This window comes from Elaeis guineensis, chromosome 3, assembly GCF_000442705.2.
Source record: "Elaeis guineensis isolate ETL-2024a chromosome 3, EG11, whole genome shotgun sequence".
Taxonomy (NCBI): Eukaryota; Viridiplantae; Streptophyta; class Magnoliopsida; order Arecales; family Arecaceae; genus Elaeis; species Elaeis guineensis.
Genome location: NC_025995.2, coordinates 116,697,694 through 116,714,721, shown reverse-complemented (window position 1 = coordinate 116,714,721; position 17,028 = coordinate 116,697,694). Strand labels below are relative to the sequence as shown.

Sequence of the window (17,028 nt, the reverse complement as noted above, 5' to 3'; positions counted from 1 at the left end):
TGGCTTATATTATTTTTTTTCATAAAAATACTTTTAACCCTAATGGCTTATGTCAATTTTTCTCGTGCAATCAATTTATTAAAAAATATAAAAATATTTTATGTAATTTTTTTTGGATGCTCAACTAAATATATCACTTCGGAAATATTTTATTTTATTAATCAAAGTTTTCAAAAATTATTATCTTAAATCGTTATCTCGTCTCCATGTGTACCTGATGGCAAGGTAGGTCCCACATGCAGACGAACCGAAAAACCTGGCTCGACCCGGTTCGAACCGGGCTAGCAATTTGAACTCGCCCTTGGAACCTCGTTGTGAGCAAGCAGATTAATTCTATAGATACGCAACCAAGGCGAAATCAACGCGTCCTTGCTCTCCTAAAACATTTCCGCTGTCCTCCCCAAGCGGCACCGTGATAGAGCGGAGAGCGGCAATGTCCAAGTACTGGAAACCAGGCTCCGAGAGGCCACGGACGGTTCTCGTCGACGACGAGGAAGGCGGAGTGCTCTTCGTTTCCACCCCTGCCTCCTCCTCCGGGTATTCTCTTTTGCTCTTTTCTGATCCTTTTGATCGTTCTTCTTCTCAATCCTTTCTTTCCTCCTTCGCATGGCTTCCTTTCCCCTTCTCTCAAGACCCTCGAAACCTTAATGCGTGAGCTATTCTTGGATCGAATAGGTTCGGGTATTTAAGTCTGGAGAGGCAGCGGCAGAGGCTTCCGGTGTATAAATATCGGACTGCAATTCTTTATTTGGTGGAGAATCACGCTACCACTATAATCGTTGGAGAAACGGGAAGCGGAAAGACCACCCAGATACCCCAGGTTCGCATCTTAATCCTCGATTCTCTGCTCAAGAATTGGGTTATTTGGAGTTTTCTTGAATTTTTTTTTGCAGTTAAACAGGGTTTTTCAATTCCTTTTTGCGCTCAATGCTTTTGCTATGCTACTCAAGAATTAGGTTCTTGTTTTTTTTTTTTTTTCTTGAGATCTTACTTTCAATAGAATAGGGCTTTTCAATTTCTTTTCATGTCCTATACTTCCCGCGACCCTATTCAAGAATTGGGTTCGTGGGGTAATCTTGAAACCTTTTCCGAAACAGAATAAGCACTTCAATTTCTTTTTTGTGCTTGATGCTTCCGATATTTTCTTCAAGATTTCGTTTCTTGGAGTTCCCTTGAAATCATTCTTCCAATGGGGCAAGCGTATCTTAATTTCTTGTTTGTGCTCTATGCTTCTGTTGATGCATAGGCGCATGCAGTGCTAGCTAACTTATACTTTTTTGTCCCTGTGTTTTTTCCTTGAAATTCATTGTGATTTAAAGGCACCTGCTGACTGTTGTATAGGGCGTGCTCTATGCATGCCATGGGAGGAATAGGTAGCAAGTGGAGGTGGTTGGATGAAAATGGAGTTTGTAACCCTAGAAAGACGTTTGCTATTAACTGTGGAATGGGAGTAATATGAAATAAATTTTAATAGCTGATGCGAGTGAGTTATTATACAAGATGAGAAATAATTGTTCCAAATCAGTGCTATTGATATATGTTACAGCTGGGAGAGGGATGTAGAATTTCTACTCATTGGTAATTGAATTTTTTCATGTATTATTTCTTTTTTCTTTCTTTTTTCATTAATATTGTTAATATTATTATTATCATCATTCCTAGTTTATTGGTATTTACTGTTTAAATGCCTATTTAATAATGTACTTTTAGGGTTTATGCTCCCTAGAGGAAATTTTAATCCCTTTTTTATAGGTATTTTGACAATTTTATTCATTTTTTAATATAGTCAAGTGTAACAAGATGCAGTGCCTTGAATCTCATTTACTGTTTTGTGAATTTGTGAATATTACTCTTTAATGTAACTTTGTTTTCATTCTACCATGAAAAGAAAGTTTACACCTTTGAGATATAGGCATGCTGTGTTTTTGGATTAATAAAGCATACCTTTAAAGACTAATCCTGCTAACTTTTATGTGCACATCTTTTCTCAGTATCTTAAAGAGGCAGGTTGGGCTGAAGGTGGTCGAGTTATAGCTTGCACCCAGCCAAGACGATTGGCTGTTCAGGTGACTATTATAACCATGTTTTGGAGCCACCGTTCTATTGCTTACGTTCAGTTATCTCATATTGAGATCTGCACTTTCAACATATTCATTCAAATAACTTCTACACACAACTAATAGTGCCTAAAGAAATAATGTTCTGTCTGCTGGTTGTTGTGAGTGTTATGTTGCTGAAATCCATTATTTGTCTTAAGTATGTGGCATCATGTTTCTCAGCCTCTCCAATGCTGTAACTATAAATTTGTTAGATTATTTGGCTTTGATAATTTTTTATTGACTATAGAGAAGCATGTTGTCTTTGTTGTGTTGCTGCTTGTACTCTACTTTGTGCTTTGTTGGAATTTTTACCTGCTTTTTTATTTTGTGTTATCTGACATATGACTGGTTTTTATTAGATAAAAGATGCTTCAAATAAGTATCTGAGATCTCGAAAAGATTGTACATGCCCTATTTGTGTTACTTTATTTTCTTTTGCACCATAAGCCCTGCAAGATACTCCGTGAAGGCTACATTTTGTGGAACCAAGTGCATGTTATAGACCCTTTGATTATCATACTCTCCGTAATTAGAATTAAAACCAGTATTTCCATATCAAGAAATTACAGGTACTTGATGTTATAGCATCAGTTGATTTGTGGTATTTTATGGAGATTCTTTTTTGTACCATAAACTAATAATTCTCAACTGTGTTTTTACAGTCTGTTGCCTCACGGGTAGCTGAAGAGATGGGTGTCAAACTTGGAGAAGAGGTTGGCTATACCATTCGTTTTGAGGATCAAACAAAGCCGGTATGACTTATGTATTTTTGGCTGTTAGCATTCTCTGTAGCTAAATATCACTTAAAATACGGCGGCATCTAGGCTTTTTTTTTTTTTTTTTTTAAATTAGACCTTTTCATATGGACACAAGGTGATTAGCTTTCTAGTTCATTTGGATATGGTTGATATGGAGTTTTCTCCTAGATTAGGTGGCAATTAACTGATTTTATTGCTCTCTCTCCCCCAACCCCCCTTCCTCCCACCCTCCCCACTTTCTCTCTGCATGTGTATTGTTACAGAATGTAACCAAGATCAAATTTCTAACCGATGGGGTGTTGCTTAGAGAAATGATGGATGACCCTCTGCTGATCAAGTACAGGTATCAGTTACCATTCAAATATGGATGCTTTCCTTTTTTCATATACATTTAGTCAGTGAAGAAAGATTTATTATTCTGTTGCTTTCTTGCTTACCTCTGTTAAACAAGACTTATCCCAACTACCATGGGGGCTTTATGTATTCTTCTTTAACATGGATTTCATAAAAAAATGCATATTCTGTCCTTAAAAAAAAAAAAGAAACAAAACAAATAACTTATACTATTTTCTTTCTGTTAATATGAACATGAGCTACCCTTCTTACCATGATGTCCTCACGTGGATGCTTTCATACTCAGTTTAGCTCCTTCAGATTTTCCTGAATTATTGCAACTCTACCTTTATCAATGAATAATGTCTAACATGTAACGTCAGTGTGTGCTTCATATTGTAATCATGATCTTAGATTTTTGTGTGGACTTATATTCTGATTTACACAACAGTTTGGCTCTTATTACTGCACCATAAGTTTTTTTCCCCAAAAAAATTGCACAGATATTGAAGGCACTGACTGGTGACATAATGCTATGGGCATCTTTAGTGTTGCTATTTTCTTCCCTACATGAACTAAGTAACCATGTAAGTTTTTTATCATGATAGCAGTGCCACGATATAATATTTTATAGCTCTATTTATCGAGGTTCGCCATCTTAGTACCGGACCCCATACTGGTAAAATCATATTATAATGTCGGTGTGCGGTTCGGTACGGTACGGTAGTGTCGATAAGCTCCGAAACGGCGTACCGATACATAATGATATGGGCGGTATGGGTCGGTACAGCATTCCATGCTATCTATATTTCTGATATCTTCTTTTACCATTGTCTTTTTTTTCGTCTTTTTAAGAATATGTACTACTACAGTTTGGCTTTGGCACAAATATTTGGATGAATTAACAGTTTGCATACATCTTTTTGGTTTTGGTTTTGGTTGTTGAGGGCTTTGAGCAATTTTAATAACTTTTTTCATCAATCCTCTTATCTTTTTATGTTGTCTTGTATTAGTGTCATAATGGTAGATGAGGCTCATGAAAGATCCCTTTCAACAGACATGTTACTAGGCCTCTTGAAAAAGGTACATATTGTAAATATCTTAACAGTTCTTAATTTGACCAGTGCTTCTTTTTGTACATCTTCTTGAACCTAATTTCTTGCATGGATGTTTCAGGTCCAACGCCGTAGACCTCAGCTGCGTATAATCATTTCATCTGCAACAATTGATGCGAAATCCATGGCAACCTTTTTCCATATTAGGTCTTATCCTGATTGAGTTAGAATTGGATAGCTGGTTATTTTGTCTTGTTTGGTTAGCTGGTTATTTTGTCTTGTTTGCTTTATTGTATCACCGGTTTATGTTATATTGTTCTGCTTCAATGAAGAAAGAAGTTTTCTACAGGCTTTTGGAACCGAAGGCCTTAAATTTTTTCATTGATCTGCTAACCCAAACTTGGTCTGGATTAACTTCTGTTGTAATTATTCCATAATCTTTTTGTCATTCTTTATTTTTCTATCATGTAGTTTTATTTTAAATGTTGTAATATTCAAGCTTGTATAGTTGTCGTGGTAGTGCTTTATGATCAAAGTTTTAAATTCCATGAGATACGGCTATAACAATTTTCTCATGGAACGGGATGCGCCGCCGTCTTGCCTTGTCTCGACACTTGGGATAGAAGATGTCCTAAAATGTTTCGATCGGGATGTTGGGACTGTCTTGTCCCGACACATGGGATGGTACCCCGTCTCAATATCCCACGGGACGTTCCGCCAGGACCTGAATCTTTGTTTATGAACTTATTAGTCATGATGATTCACCAAAATAATGATTGGTTTTTGGGACTCTGTGAAGAGTTGACCCAATTTATATTTTAGTTCTCAACACAATTGTATGCTAGTTTTTTATGAACAATCTGACTATAGACAGATCCAAAATTTGAGAAATGCAAAATAATTTTGAATATTTAGTATAGAACACCACTTTTCTTTGTATTGGTGGGAAAGTTGCTAACAAGATGGAATATAATGAGCCATGTTCTTTTGGATTTAGGTTTTGTTGTAAGATGTTTTTCTTGAGGCATTATTTCAAGAAGCTATCCAATGTGACGTTTGTCTAGATATTCGTTCAGAGGACCATTTTTAAAGGTGTCATCTATGGTTCCATTATCATTCATCTATAGTGACCATGATCCAAAACTATCATGGGGAATGCCGAGGCAAAATTAGGATAAACAAAAACTGTCCTAGTAAATTAATTACAAGCTATCATAACATCTAAATTGGATTACAACATAGGTAAAACAATATGATGAGGAATTTATGTTAGAATGATTTTTCTTCAAATAATTTTATCATAGATATACTTTAAGTTCATATTGTAAATCAAATTTCCAAGAAAAAAAAGGATATTATTACTTGTAAATTGAGATTGCTGTGACGTGTTTGGGCCGTTCTTTATACAGTGTCATCTATGTTGAATATAAAACCTGTGTGCCCTCTTATTTAAAACCAAGTTGTTATCATTAGGATCATTGTTCATCATGTTAGACTGTACTACCTTGTACTGCACATGCTTACTGGATCAATAGCAAACAAATAACATGTGCAAGATGAGTACCGAGTGTTGGTACCACGAACTGACCTGTGTCGACACAATGCCAGAATGGAACCAATACAGCCACCGAAACTTGTATCATGAACCATGGCTAGGATATGGTGAGACAACAGTAAACAGCAGGTATATCATCAGAATATGGTTCTGTCATATGTATATTGAATGTCACCGCTACTCTAAATCTAAGGTGTCATTGTTGGAGTACATCAAGATAAAAATAAATGGTGGCCATGTCATTTGAATTTGCTTGTGGCATAGATACTTTGAAGATTTCAGTTTGGAGGAGCAAACTTCTTTCAGGGGAAATCATATGGGACCAACATAATTCAGTTTTATCGACCAGCCTGTTTTTATACTATTATTATCTGCAAATATTACTTGACTGTAATGCATAACTTATTCTACCTCTTTCACTATTTGATACTCTTTCAAACTTGGATTCTGTACATTGATTTGACGCATGAATATTTTAGACAGTGGCTGTAGCCTTGGCATGTGTTTCTTGGTTTTTGCTTGACTTTAACTTGGCGTTTTGTTCTCAGGAGAAGGAATATAGGACAGGCTACAGAAGATCCCGCACCTAGTGAGCTGCCTGCCACACTTTCTGTTGAAGTATGTTGTGAAGAGTTTTATGATCTTCAACACTGCATATAAAGACAAAACATTTAGCAGCACCTTCAAATTCTGAAAATGAGCTAATCAGCTTTCAATTCTACCAGGGAAAAGGTTACAATGTGGAAATTCATTATGTTGAGGAGCCTGTCTCCGATTATTTACAAGCTGCTGTTGATACTGTGATGTCAATTCATGATAAGGTGGATTGCTGCTCACAGTAGGTGATGTTAATCTATACAAGTTGTTATGCCATATTAGTATACATGATTCCAGTTAATTGTATCATAATTTGCGGTAACCTTCTAGCTAGATGTCACACCAGCCCTGCAACTTGCATCCTCGTTCTTATATTCTTCTGGACTTCAAACTCTTTTTTTTCCCTATCTGCGCATGTTAATGTAATTCCATCCAGGCCACCAAAGTAACAACGTTCAATGAGATCAGTACTTTTTTGCCATTTTTGGATCTGAGATGTAAATTTTGTTCTACATGTCCTTTTTTTAAATTCAAATTTGTTATGCTTTTAAAATCTGTCTCTTTAACTACATTAAGGAGTTTTACTTTATTTATTTTGTCAGATAATTTCAATGGACGTGTTTCATAATTCCATGTTTTTGTTCACTTTCTTTTTTCCCTAAATTTAGCTTAACTCAGTTTGCTTATTATGTCAATATTTTTTGCAGGAACCACCTGGTGACATTCTGGTCTTCCTTACAGGTCAAGATGATATTGATGCTGCTGTACAGTTACTTACAGAAGATGCTCAAAACAATGGTAGCTGCTTTTCTGATATTACAATATCGACAATTTAACACCATCTTTTTACTTTTGATCTAGGAAACATTGAATTAGAAAATGTGGTAGCAAAGTACATTGAATAGAAGTAAATGAAGTAAAAACATCGAGAATATGGCCTCTGCTCTCTTATTCATGTAGACTGAAATATGGATTCACCCTAAAATATTCAAAATACACTTCTACTTATCTGTCAGCTGACCTGTGTGAGCAAGCTAATTATTCAGCTGGTTTTGGAGTTTGGGCATAACATCTTGTACGAGAGAAAGACCAATATACAGTCAATTGCCTTGTTCTCTTCTAATATACCTTTTTGTTACTGAATTTTGAATGGGATTGTCAGTTATGTTTTCATTCTGGAACATGAACCCAACCACTCAAGAGGCACTCTGGAACACCTTGAACCACTAATCTGTTTTATTGCTTGAGTGCACCATGTTCTACCTTTATACTTGAACCATCAATGGTCCCTTATTACTGCTTGTTTTCACATTCTGTTTATAGAAGTATAATCATAAACCACAAGCCTTTCTGACGTAAGTATATGGTCTGCTATATAATACTCTTTTGATTGACATTTAACTCACTGAAAATATAGACTATTACAACATGAGTACTTTAGTACATTTCAATAGAGGCTTTTCCTCCGTGGAACTTGTAGAAGCACTAAAGTGTAGGAGCCTTCTAACTTTTATTTCTTATGCTTTGTTTTGCCTCTTAATTATTTTTTATTGCAGTTCTTAATCAACCTATTTAACAGGGTCAAAAATTTTGGGATTTGAATAAGTCTCAGCATGCTTATGTCTCTACTTTGTTTGGTTAAAGATTGGAAGCTCTAAATCAAACAGGATGAAAGTGAAATAAATTTATTAAGCAAACATTTTTGGGTGAACTACAAGAAAGAACTGCAAATGAAAAAAAAAAAAAAAAGAGAAAAAATTAGAGCATATTTGATGGCCTTTTATCATTGTTCTTTTTACACATGACATATCATCATGTAAGCAAGCATGCACTGTAAGCACCATGATAATTTTTTTATAATGTGTTACCAGTTGAAGTAACCATTTTGCAAACTATTATTATTTTTAACATTTTGAAATCTGTTAGTAATCTTTGCATGAACTCAGAAAATGTAAGTATACGAGACTAAACTCCTGTGGAGTTTGTTTTAATTATGATTTTTGGAATCACGATTTTTGTCCTTTTCTTTGAATAAAAATTTTTAAACTAGAAAAGAGAAAGATCATGAACTTGAAAATCTCTGTTCGAAGTAGAATTTTACTTAGAAATTTTGCATTGGAACTGAGTAAATTTCTTTCGGAATCCTACCTGCTGGTTCCATTAATTTGCTTCAGAGTTCTGATTTGTCGACACATGAGGCATCTTTCTAGATCTTGAGGGGAAATGATGAATACAAAGAAACAAAGGAAGGGAATGAGGGAAGACTAAAAGTACACAAAGTTGTCCCAAAGAACATAGCTGATCTTGTGCTGAACCAAGTTAATTTTTGTGAGAGTCTGCCATCTATGAGGTGGCTTGCATATGACAAAGCACTCTTCTCTAAGGTTACACGTAGGAGAAATTTACTATAGATTAGATCTTTTATTACCATAATATGAAATGTTGAATATACACAAACCTATGAATTTCAGCAATCTTTTCTAGCACATTTGACTGACATTATCCTTTTTGGTAATTCTTTGCAAAATGAATGGTTTGTAGCTGGATGCCCCATAACTTACCGTGTGTGCTGGGCTTGTGTTTTTTGAACAAATCTTGGCCAATTTTGTCGTTTATAGTGCTAAACAAGCTGAAAGCACTATATATTACAGAACTGCATTCAATCTGGTTGGTAAACAACCAAAATGTTTTTGGACCATGTAAGATGATCTAGAAGATACATCAAGCTCTACTTTATGATGACCTAATATTTTGTTATATGTCATGTTTTTGCATTCTTACAATACTGTTAGCGAATTGTCAATACTTATTTTCAGCTTACTAGTCATGCTAATCTCTTAATGCTATGAATAACTTTTAGGATTTGATTTTGATAGATTTGCTAACATCAGTATGTCACCATGTCGAGGCTGAAGAAAATTGTAAACATTTTTTTCATTGATATATTTAATGATGTTTTATTTTTAGGTTTGTTAGTTTTGCCACTATACTCGGGGCTTTCACGTGCAGATCAGGTAAGTGGTAACTGATGATTATTATGAAACCTACCAATGTTTGTGGGCCTGATGGAAGAACCATCTATATATGCATTAATATTTCTTTGTTTGAAGGACCTCATTTTTTCTCCCACTCCCAAGGGAAAAAGGAAAGTTGTGATATCAACTAATATTGCTGAGACATCATTGACTTTGGAGGTATAATCCAGCATTTTACTAAAATGTTTATAAGACATGATAGCAATAATTTTTAGCTAATCTTTTTTTAATTTTGTGCAGGGAATAGTGTATGTCGTAGATAGTGGGTTCTCAAAGCAGCGCTTTTATAATCCAGTATATATCTACATTCTTTATTTTCTACATCGATTTGTCTATGTTGTTTGTTAGCCATATAAATTTTAAATTGAGTATTCATATTACTTCATTGGCAGAGATTAGATAAATCTTCATCTTAGTTCAATAATAATTGATATTAAACTTAAGAAAAGGTAATATATGACTCCTTGAGATTCCAAACACCTTGCAAGAGCCTCCAAATCCATATTGAGTTTTCCCTCTTTCTCATGGCCCATCATCATAGATTCAAATGAACAGATATTAGAGTCTCAGATTTTTTTGTCCCATGTCCATCTACTACCTCAAATTGGTCTTCTTCATTTTGTACTCGTTTTTTGCAGCTCAGTTGCTTTCTTTGATGTACTCATCATTAAGTATTTCCTGATATTTTAGTGCATTTGCTTTTTTTAAATTAGTATATATTTTCTTTGGACAAAAGTAAAATATGAATCTTTGCTATGCACACATTGGTGTGTCCTTTCCTTGTTTATAAAGTGACTCCATGTATGTAACTGTTCTGATTATTGGGGAATTAAACTTATGAGTTGATCTAAGAGATTACAGGAAAGGGCAACTAAACAAAGATCAAGAAAATAATAGCTATTTCAGATAAATCAATTTGGATTAACGCTTGAAAGATTGACAATGAAATCCATCTTTTTTACTTAGACAATTGATAGAAAAATATACGGAAAAAGAAAGGGTGATTCGGCGGGTTTTAAAAGGAAGGGTGTACATAAACTATATATTGAAATAATTAAGGACATGTAGACTGGGGGAAGGGTGTACATAGACTATATATTGAAATAATTAAGGACATGTGTGCTGGGGCATTAACAAGTGTTAGGAGTGCCTATAGTTCAATAAGCGTATTTTGAATTACTATAGGTTGCATCAAGGATCATTAGTTAGCCCATATCTTTTTGTACTAATTATAAATGGACTTACTGCTAATATTTTGGAAGGTGTACCATAGTGTGTGTTATTTGTGGATGATATAGCATTGGTTGATGAAAAGAAAACTACATTAAATACTAAAATGGACTTATAAAGGAAAACCTTAGAGGATAAGGGTTTAGAGATTAGTAAAAATAAAGATAGAGTATATGGAATGTAAATTTAGTGAGTACTGAACTAGGATGTGATACCAATTAAGATTGATGACTAATAGATATTGAAAATAGCTGATCTTGTTATTTAGGATCTATTATATAAAATAATAAGGAGATATATGAAGATATATGTAATAAAATTATAGTTGATTGGATGAAGTGGAGAGGTGTATTTGGAATATTATGTGATGGGCACATACCTTGGAGACTGGAGGAAAAATTTATAGAACAACAATAAGTCCTGCTATGTTGTAGGCTTAGAGTGTTGAGAAATGAAACAATCATATGTACACAAGTTGAGTATGGCAGAAACAAGAGTGTTAAAGTTGAATGTCTGGTAAGATTATAAAAGATAAAATAAGAAATAAGTATATTAGAGGAACTATAGAAGTTTTAAGGATAAAGTGATGCAGAATTGAATGACATGGTATGGAGATGTACAACAAAGATTCGAGAAGGCTATTACATCAAAAAAAGAAAGAGATCATAGGAGGCTCCAGTAAGGATAGGTACTTTGGCTTGTGTTGAGAGTTGTAAGAAAAGGAGGGGAGGATCTAAGATAATGTGGGTGAAGGTTGTGAGGAACGATATGAAGAAACTAAATAATACCAGAGATAGCTCTAAATAAGAATACTTGGTGTATAAACATACATAAAGCTGATGTAGAATTTTTAGGAAAAGGCTAGATGGTTATGGTTGTGGTCATACTTCAACTCCATCTCCATGTCTCTTTGCCTAATTTAATTTGCACATGAGAGTTTTCCCTTCATAACGAATAGAGCTTTTGTGTTATCTTCTCATAAAATTATAAGTATTTAATGTTTAGGCCTTGTTCTTATTGTATGACAATGGATTGGACTTGAGAATAACTTCAAACATTGATTTGCTATTGGAGCTGTAAGGTCTCTATTGTGAGATCAAAGATTTGAGACATCTGCATTAACCTAATTATCTGCACTAACCTAATTAGTGCAGCCAATCATGCCTGGGAAACCTTGATGACATAAAGGGAGGTTGATTCCCATATGGAACATGTTAGCTATTATGTCTACCATGTGATGAGTAATTGCAACTTCAGCTTGGATGCTCTCGTGGATTTGTTTCCGAGATGTGTATATTGATGGTGATTTGTGATCCTGATCAACTGTAGATAATTATTCAGTTGATCTGATCGAAGAGATGTTGAGAAAGCCCTGTCAAACATGTCAGTCCCATCCAGCTTGAGATTCTTGAATACCCCCAGGCCATAAGTGCTATTATTGAATATTTGATTTGTGGGTGATTTTTGTGATATCAACATTTAAAAAGATCCTTATTCTGTATATAGTTGCAACTCAATCCAAAGGCTATGAAGAATTATCTTGATTTTATATTTGCAGATGCATGCTGCATCAATTAGTTTATCTCAAATGTTGAGATCAGTGATTAGCAGATTAGGAGCAACTTTTTCCCCAAGGTGTTGATCCCTTCAGAGGACACTTGGCCTCCATCATGGACTGTCAAATATCTAACAGCAAAGAATCTAAAGATTGGAGTCTAAAATTGAACGGATCCTGAGGTAAGGCCCAAACAGCAGAACCCAGCCACAGATAATCAAATGCCCTGCTAGATATTATCAGTAATTGATATTAATCATGACACTTTGAATTGTTAGTGGATGCCTCTCTCAATATATTGCATTTGGTAGGATCGTGCCACTGAAACTTGAACTTTTGGATTAGTTTGACTGTGGGGAATGGTGCTGCTGCTCACTTTTGAAAAAGGCCGGTGGTATACGGAAGTCACTTTCATGCATGCCTTCCCATCCTAGGCCGAATTTGTATTTGATATAAGGGCAGATGTATCCATTTTTTCTGGAAAGGGGAGACTATCTGACCATATGTGTTCTTATTCAGGGAATCTGGATTAGTGTTCTTATTCGGAGAATCTGGATTACCAGAAATTTGTGGATCCTGTCAATTTTCTAGAAATGCTAAAAGAAGCAAATTGACCTGATGGGTTTGGTAGTTACAGATGAAGATGAAAATTTGATATGAAATTCAGTGCAATTTTGTGTTTTCTCTGGTTCGGCAGGCATGTTCCTGATCATGAACTTGTCCTGTTACAGGCAAAGATTTTACATGGACTATGTTTGATGCTTTTATGTGGATTATGTTGGATGACAGGTATTTTGAGCTCCTCATGGGGAGGAAATATGCCAGAGTTCTTGCTCTGCAGCTATTGGAAAGCAAATATGGAACAGCTCTTCATTGTTTCCTAAACATCTCTTTCTAGTCAGGGAGAAGTTGTTTGTTGAGTAGCTTGTAGTTTGGTTGCTTTAAGATGTATCTTTTGTTTTCTACAGTTTGGGGGTTCTAGCTTGTTATCAACTTTTTTATAATATTCTCTCAAGTTGTCCTTTTTTTTTGGCTCCTAGACATACTATGGATTTTATTCATAAGATCCCTGATCTTGTGTCTCTCTTCTGTATTATATAAAAGGATACATGAGAGAGCACTTTAGATTATATGAAATACTATTTGTTCCTTTTACCATTTGTTCTTATAAGGAACAAATGGTGTATGAGGATGCAGATAGAAGATGGGCTATGGTCTGTCTATCATGTTCTTTCTGTACCGGATGATCACATCAGGTCTGATAAAATTGATCGAGATGGCTTAGTCAGCTGTGTGGAGGGGAGAGAAAGCCTTATTAGTTGGGTCATTTGTGTTCGGCTGAAAAGTTGCAGAGTGATAGACCAAGGAAGAAAATTATAGCACATTGACGAGGTCCTCAGGAAGCATTCTTTGACTTAAGACATGGTATGATTGGAAACATTAGAAGCAAAAGATTCATACGATAAGCTAAAATATATGGTTGGGGCTTAAATATTCTTCTTCACGCTTTCTAATAGCTCGATAATGCAGCTTTGAGTTTTGATTGTGCGATAATTAGTTCTATTCTGCACTCCACTTATTTTTCACAAGTAGGTGGTGTTGCTTTTTCATATCTCTGTCATCATTATTTTCAAGATCTAGTTGGAAAAGCTAGTCACAAAAACCATCAGAGTTTCTGCCATAATTTTGCATATCAGTACGGCTATGCTATTGAATTCCATCTGTATTATCTCTTTTTGAATTCTTGCTAAACATGGTATTAAGGTTCTCTTTCAAACTATACATGGCTAAAACTTTGATTTGGGTTTCCTTTAACTTTTGTTTTTATTGACCAGATGACTTGCAACATTAACTTTGTGATGGGGAGCAGAGTTTTTCTGCATCAAATCAAATTTAGAATTAATGTTATTTTTCTTCTAAACAATTGTAAAACAAGGTTGCTTTCCAAGTTTTTTTTTTTTTTGAATAACAGAAACTATTAACGGTTTTGTAAGTTATAATAATCAGAGGTTTATTGGACCCAAGTTATCATACTCTTTGTATTTATTATAAATTGATTAGTTGTTCTCACCTGCTATGCCTTTTTAGCACATGTAGTTCTCTTTATAAAATGGATGACCCATATCAGGGGCTTCCTTTTCTGATGTTCTTGTTTTTGAAAGAGTTATGATGCATAAATTGTAGCCATTTTCTTGTTAGATTGCCGATATTGAGAACTTGGTTGTGGCACCAATATCCAAGGCTTCTGCAAGACAAAGGGCAGGGAGGGCTGGAAGGGTACGACCAGGGAAGTGTTTTAGGTATATGCATGTTGCACTTATGAGTTGTTGTTATTAATCTAGTTCTGTCAAATATCTTTAGTATTTGTAGATAATATATGTGAGATATTTATCACGTATATACATGCCTTGACCATGAATTTTGTTTCTTCAACCATAAATGTTCATCTTTCGTCTACTGTTCTCAGATGTCAGTGGACTACACCTTTGTCTGTAAATCCAATCCCACATAACTGAGAAAGTAGTTGCTGCTTAGGGTATCTATCATGGTTTATTGTACTGGATCGTACCACCCCTTACCAGGCACAGAGTATGGTATTGGTGGCGAACCAATACTCGGAATGGAAGGCATATCATGTGTCAGTACTATGACCCGACCTGTATTGACACTACACTGGAATGGTGCTGAGACAGGTACTGTAACCGGTACAATGAACCTTGGTACTATGCATGTATAGTTCTTCCTTGCATCAGCAAGTCTGAGTCTTTTGTGCATGATAAGTGTGTGGCTGCACTAATTGTATATTGTAACATGAAGAACAACTCAAGGGGGGCCAATGGCTGAGAGTTGAATTCTCGTGATGTGACCTCTAAAAGGGGAAGTTGCTTGACATGTACAGTTGGAAGGGACCATTTCTCAAATTTAGTATACGAAATTCATATAAATACAATCTACTCGCATAATACAATAATATGCTATATTTGTTATTAGTGTCTTTAAATATCAAGCTTGTAATGGATCAAAGAATGGACTAGATGACAAAAGGATGCAGCGTAGTACTACACTCAAATTAACTGAATGTACAAGATGATTGAATATGTATGAAATGAGGTGAATCTTTTAAATTGGCAGTGTGTGGGATTAGGAGCATTAAGTGCAACATTTAGTTTTAAGGTAAGGTGAAGCAACATAACTCGCATGGTCGCACTCTGAGTCATTGCCTACTGCCTGGGCTCATTGTTTGTGTGAGTTGGTATTTTGCTTTGTACTTTTAGAAGTCCAGTCTCCATCCAACACATCAGTGCTTACCAATAACATTAATTAACAATCTATTTAAGTGAGCATATATATAAGCTCTCAGGCAAGAAGTTGGTAGAGATTATGTGACAATGATTGATCATCCGTTGAAGGCAGAAGAATGCTTAAGAGAGTTTACAATGATCGATCATCCATTAAAGGCAGAAGAATGCTTAAGAGAATGTTGTCGAACATGATGTCCATATTCCATAGCAACTACGTTGCCAAAAACCTTGAAGATTATGAATATCTTTGATAATCATTGTACTATAAATTGTAGTCATGTTATGCTGGCATTATTGATGTAATTTTGCAAAGCAAAACTAGACCGGGGTTTAGAATAGGTTGGGATGGATTAGAAATTGCAATTTTTTTTCCAAAAAGGAACTGAGGTATAAATGTTTTCTTTTGCATTGCCATTTGTACTATGGTGATATAGTGATGTCTAGAACATGTTCTTTTCTTAAGCTAAACCTCTGTTTTCCTTTAGATTTAGGCTCACAATATTATTTTGTAGTTTTGATGAATTTTCTTTAATTTGTAGCTCTTTGAACTGTTGGATTAGCTTTATTTCTGAAATATTCTATATCTGGTTAAAATTTGCACCAGACTTTATACTGAAGAATATTTTGTCAAGGAAATGCCTGCAGAAGGAATTCCAGAAATGCAAAGGTCAAGCCTTGTTTCCTGCGTGGTACAGGTGTGTATATCATACTGCAAATTGCTGATTCTTTTTTAACTTTTTATTCATGTCTTGCTTTTCTTTGTTCTTTTTACATTACACCCAGAAAGTGTACACTCTACTTTTCAATATTATCTTCTTCTGTTTTGATATTGTTAGGTGCTGAATTTATTTAGTTTACAGTTGAGCAAGGGAAAAGCTTTTATTTTTAGGTTGGCTATATTAAGTGTCTTTTTGGAAACATTCTCAGGTTTCTGTATCTTGGCATTATGTGTTGGCTATATTTAAGTTTGCATGAAGTTGTGCTGTTTGGAAGCTCATATTTTCTCTAACTTTGTATTTGATAGTCAAAAAAGGTGTCTTAAGGTAATAACAGATTCAGCTATATTGCTGCAATGAATTGAGCTGTAAGCAACTAGCATGCCACGGCTAGCCTGCTGTGAGGTTTGTTGGGTTAAGATGAAAACATGAGATTGATTTGGACCAATAGGTTTTAATGAATTTTTAATACAGAGCAGAGCAATAAGGCAGAAAGTGGTGAGCTGAATGATTTGAGAAGAAACCAAAAGACCCAGAATGAACTCACAGTAAGTGGTTTAAATAAGATTTTTAGTTTCTCTTTGTACAAAATGATTGTCTTTACAAGAAATAGTGTTGAAGGGTATATGGTAAATGGGATTTTTTGGTGTTGGTATTAAAGGTTGAACCAGAAATATCTAGGTTTAGATGATTGAGATAAATTATATGATAAGATGATAGTAGTGGTTGTAATCAATTGTCCACTTTGGGGTTTTAGAAATATCGATTCTTTTTCACTTGTCACACAAAATGG

The 17,028-nt window shown here is 35.0% G+C and overlaps 1 protein-coding gene across 2 annotated transcripts in view; it reads left to right on the top strand.

The window, feature by feature from the left end:
* The first annotated feature begins 348 nt into the window (after positions 1 to 348).
* The window catches only part of LOC105040647 (probable pre-mRNA-splicing factor ATP-dependent RNA helicase DEAH9), a 35,692-nt gene continuing 19,012 nt past the window's right edge, over positions 349 to 17,028 (top strand). For both annotated transcript variants that reach the window (XR_002164303.3, XM_010917275.3), the window contains exons 1-15: positions 349 to 537; positions 676 to 820; positions 1,992 to 2,066; positions 2,762 to 2,851; positions 3,121 to 3,200; positions 4,204 to 4,273; positions 4,367 to 4,452; positions 6,349 to 6,418; positions 6,526 to 6,621; positions 7,105 to 7,195; positions 9,365 to 9,411; positions 9,508 to 9,591; positions 9,673 to 9,726; positions 14,417 to 14,517; positions 16,124 to 16,214. Coding sequence is in view for 1 of the 2 variants with exons in the window: in XM_010917275.3 (XP_010915577.1) it covers positions 434 to 537; positions 676 to 820; positions 1,992 to 2,066; positions 2,762 to 2,851; positions 3,121 to 3,200; positions 4,204 to 4,273; positions 4,367 to 4,452; positions 6,349 to 6,418; positions 6,526 to 6,621; positions 7,105 to 7,195; positions 9,365 to 9,411; positions 9,508 to 9,591; positions 9,673 to 9,726; positions 14,417 to 14,517; positions 16,124 to 16,214 (1,284 nt within the window). In the remaining variant the exon portion in view is untranslated. The remainder of the gene's footprint in view (positions 538 to 675; positions 821 to 1,991; positions 2,067 to 2,761; positions 2,852 to 3,120; positions 3,201 to 4,203; positions 4,274 to 4,366; positions 4,453 to 6,348; positions 6,419 to 6,525; positions 6,622 to 7,104; positions 7,196 to 9,364; positions 9,412 to 9,507; positions 9,592 to 9,672; positions 9,727 to 14,416; positions 14,518 to 16,123; positions 16,215 to 17,028) is intronic.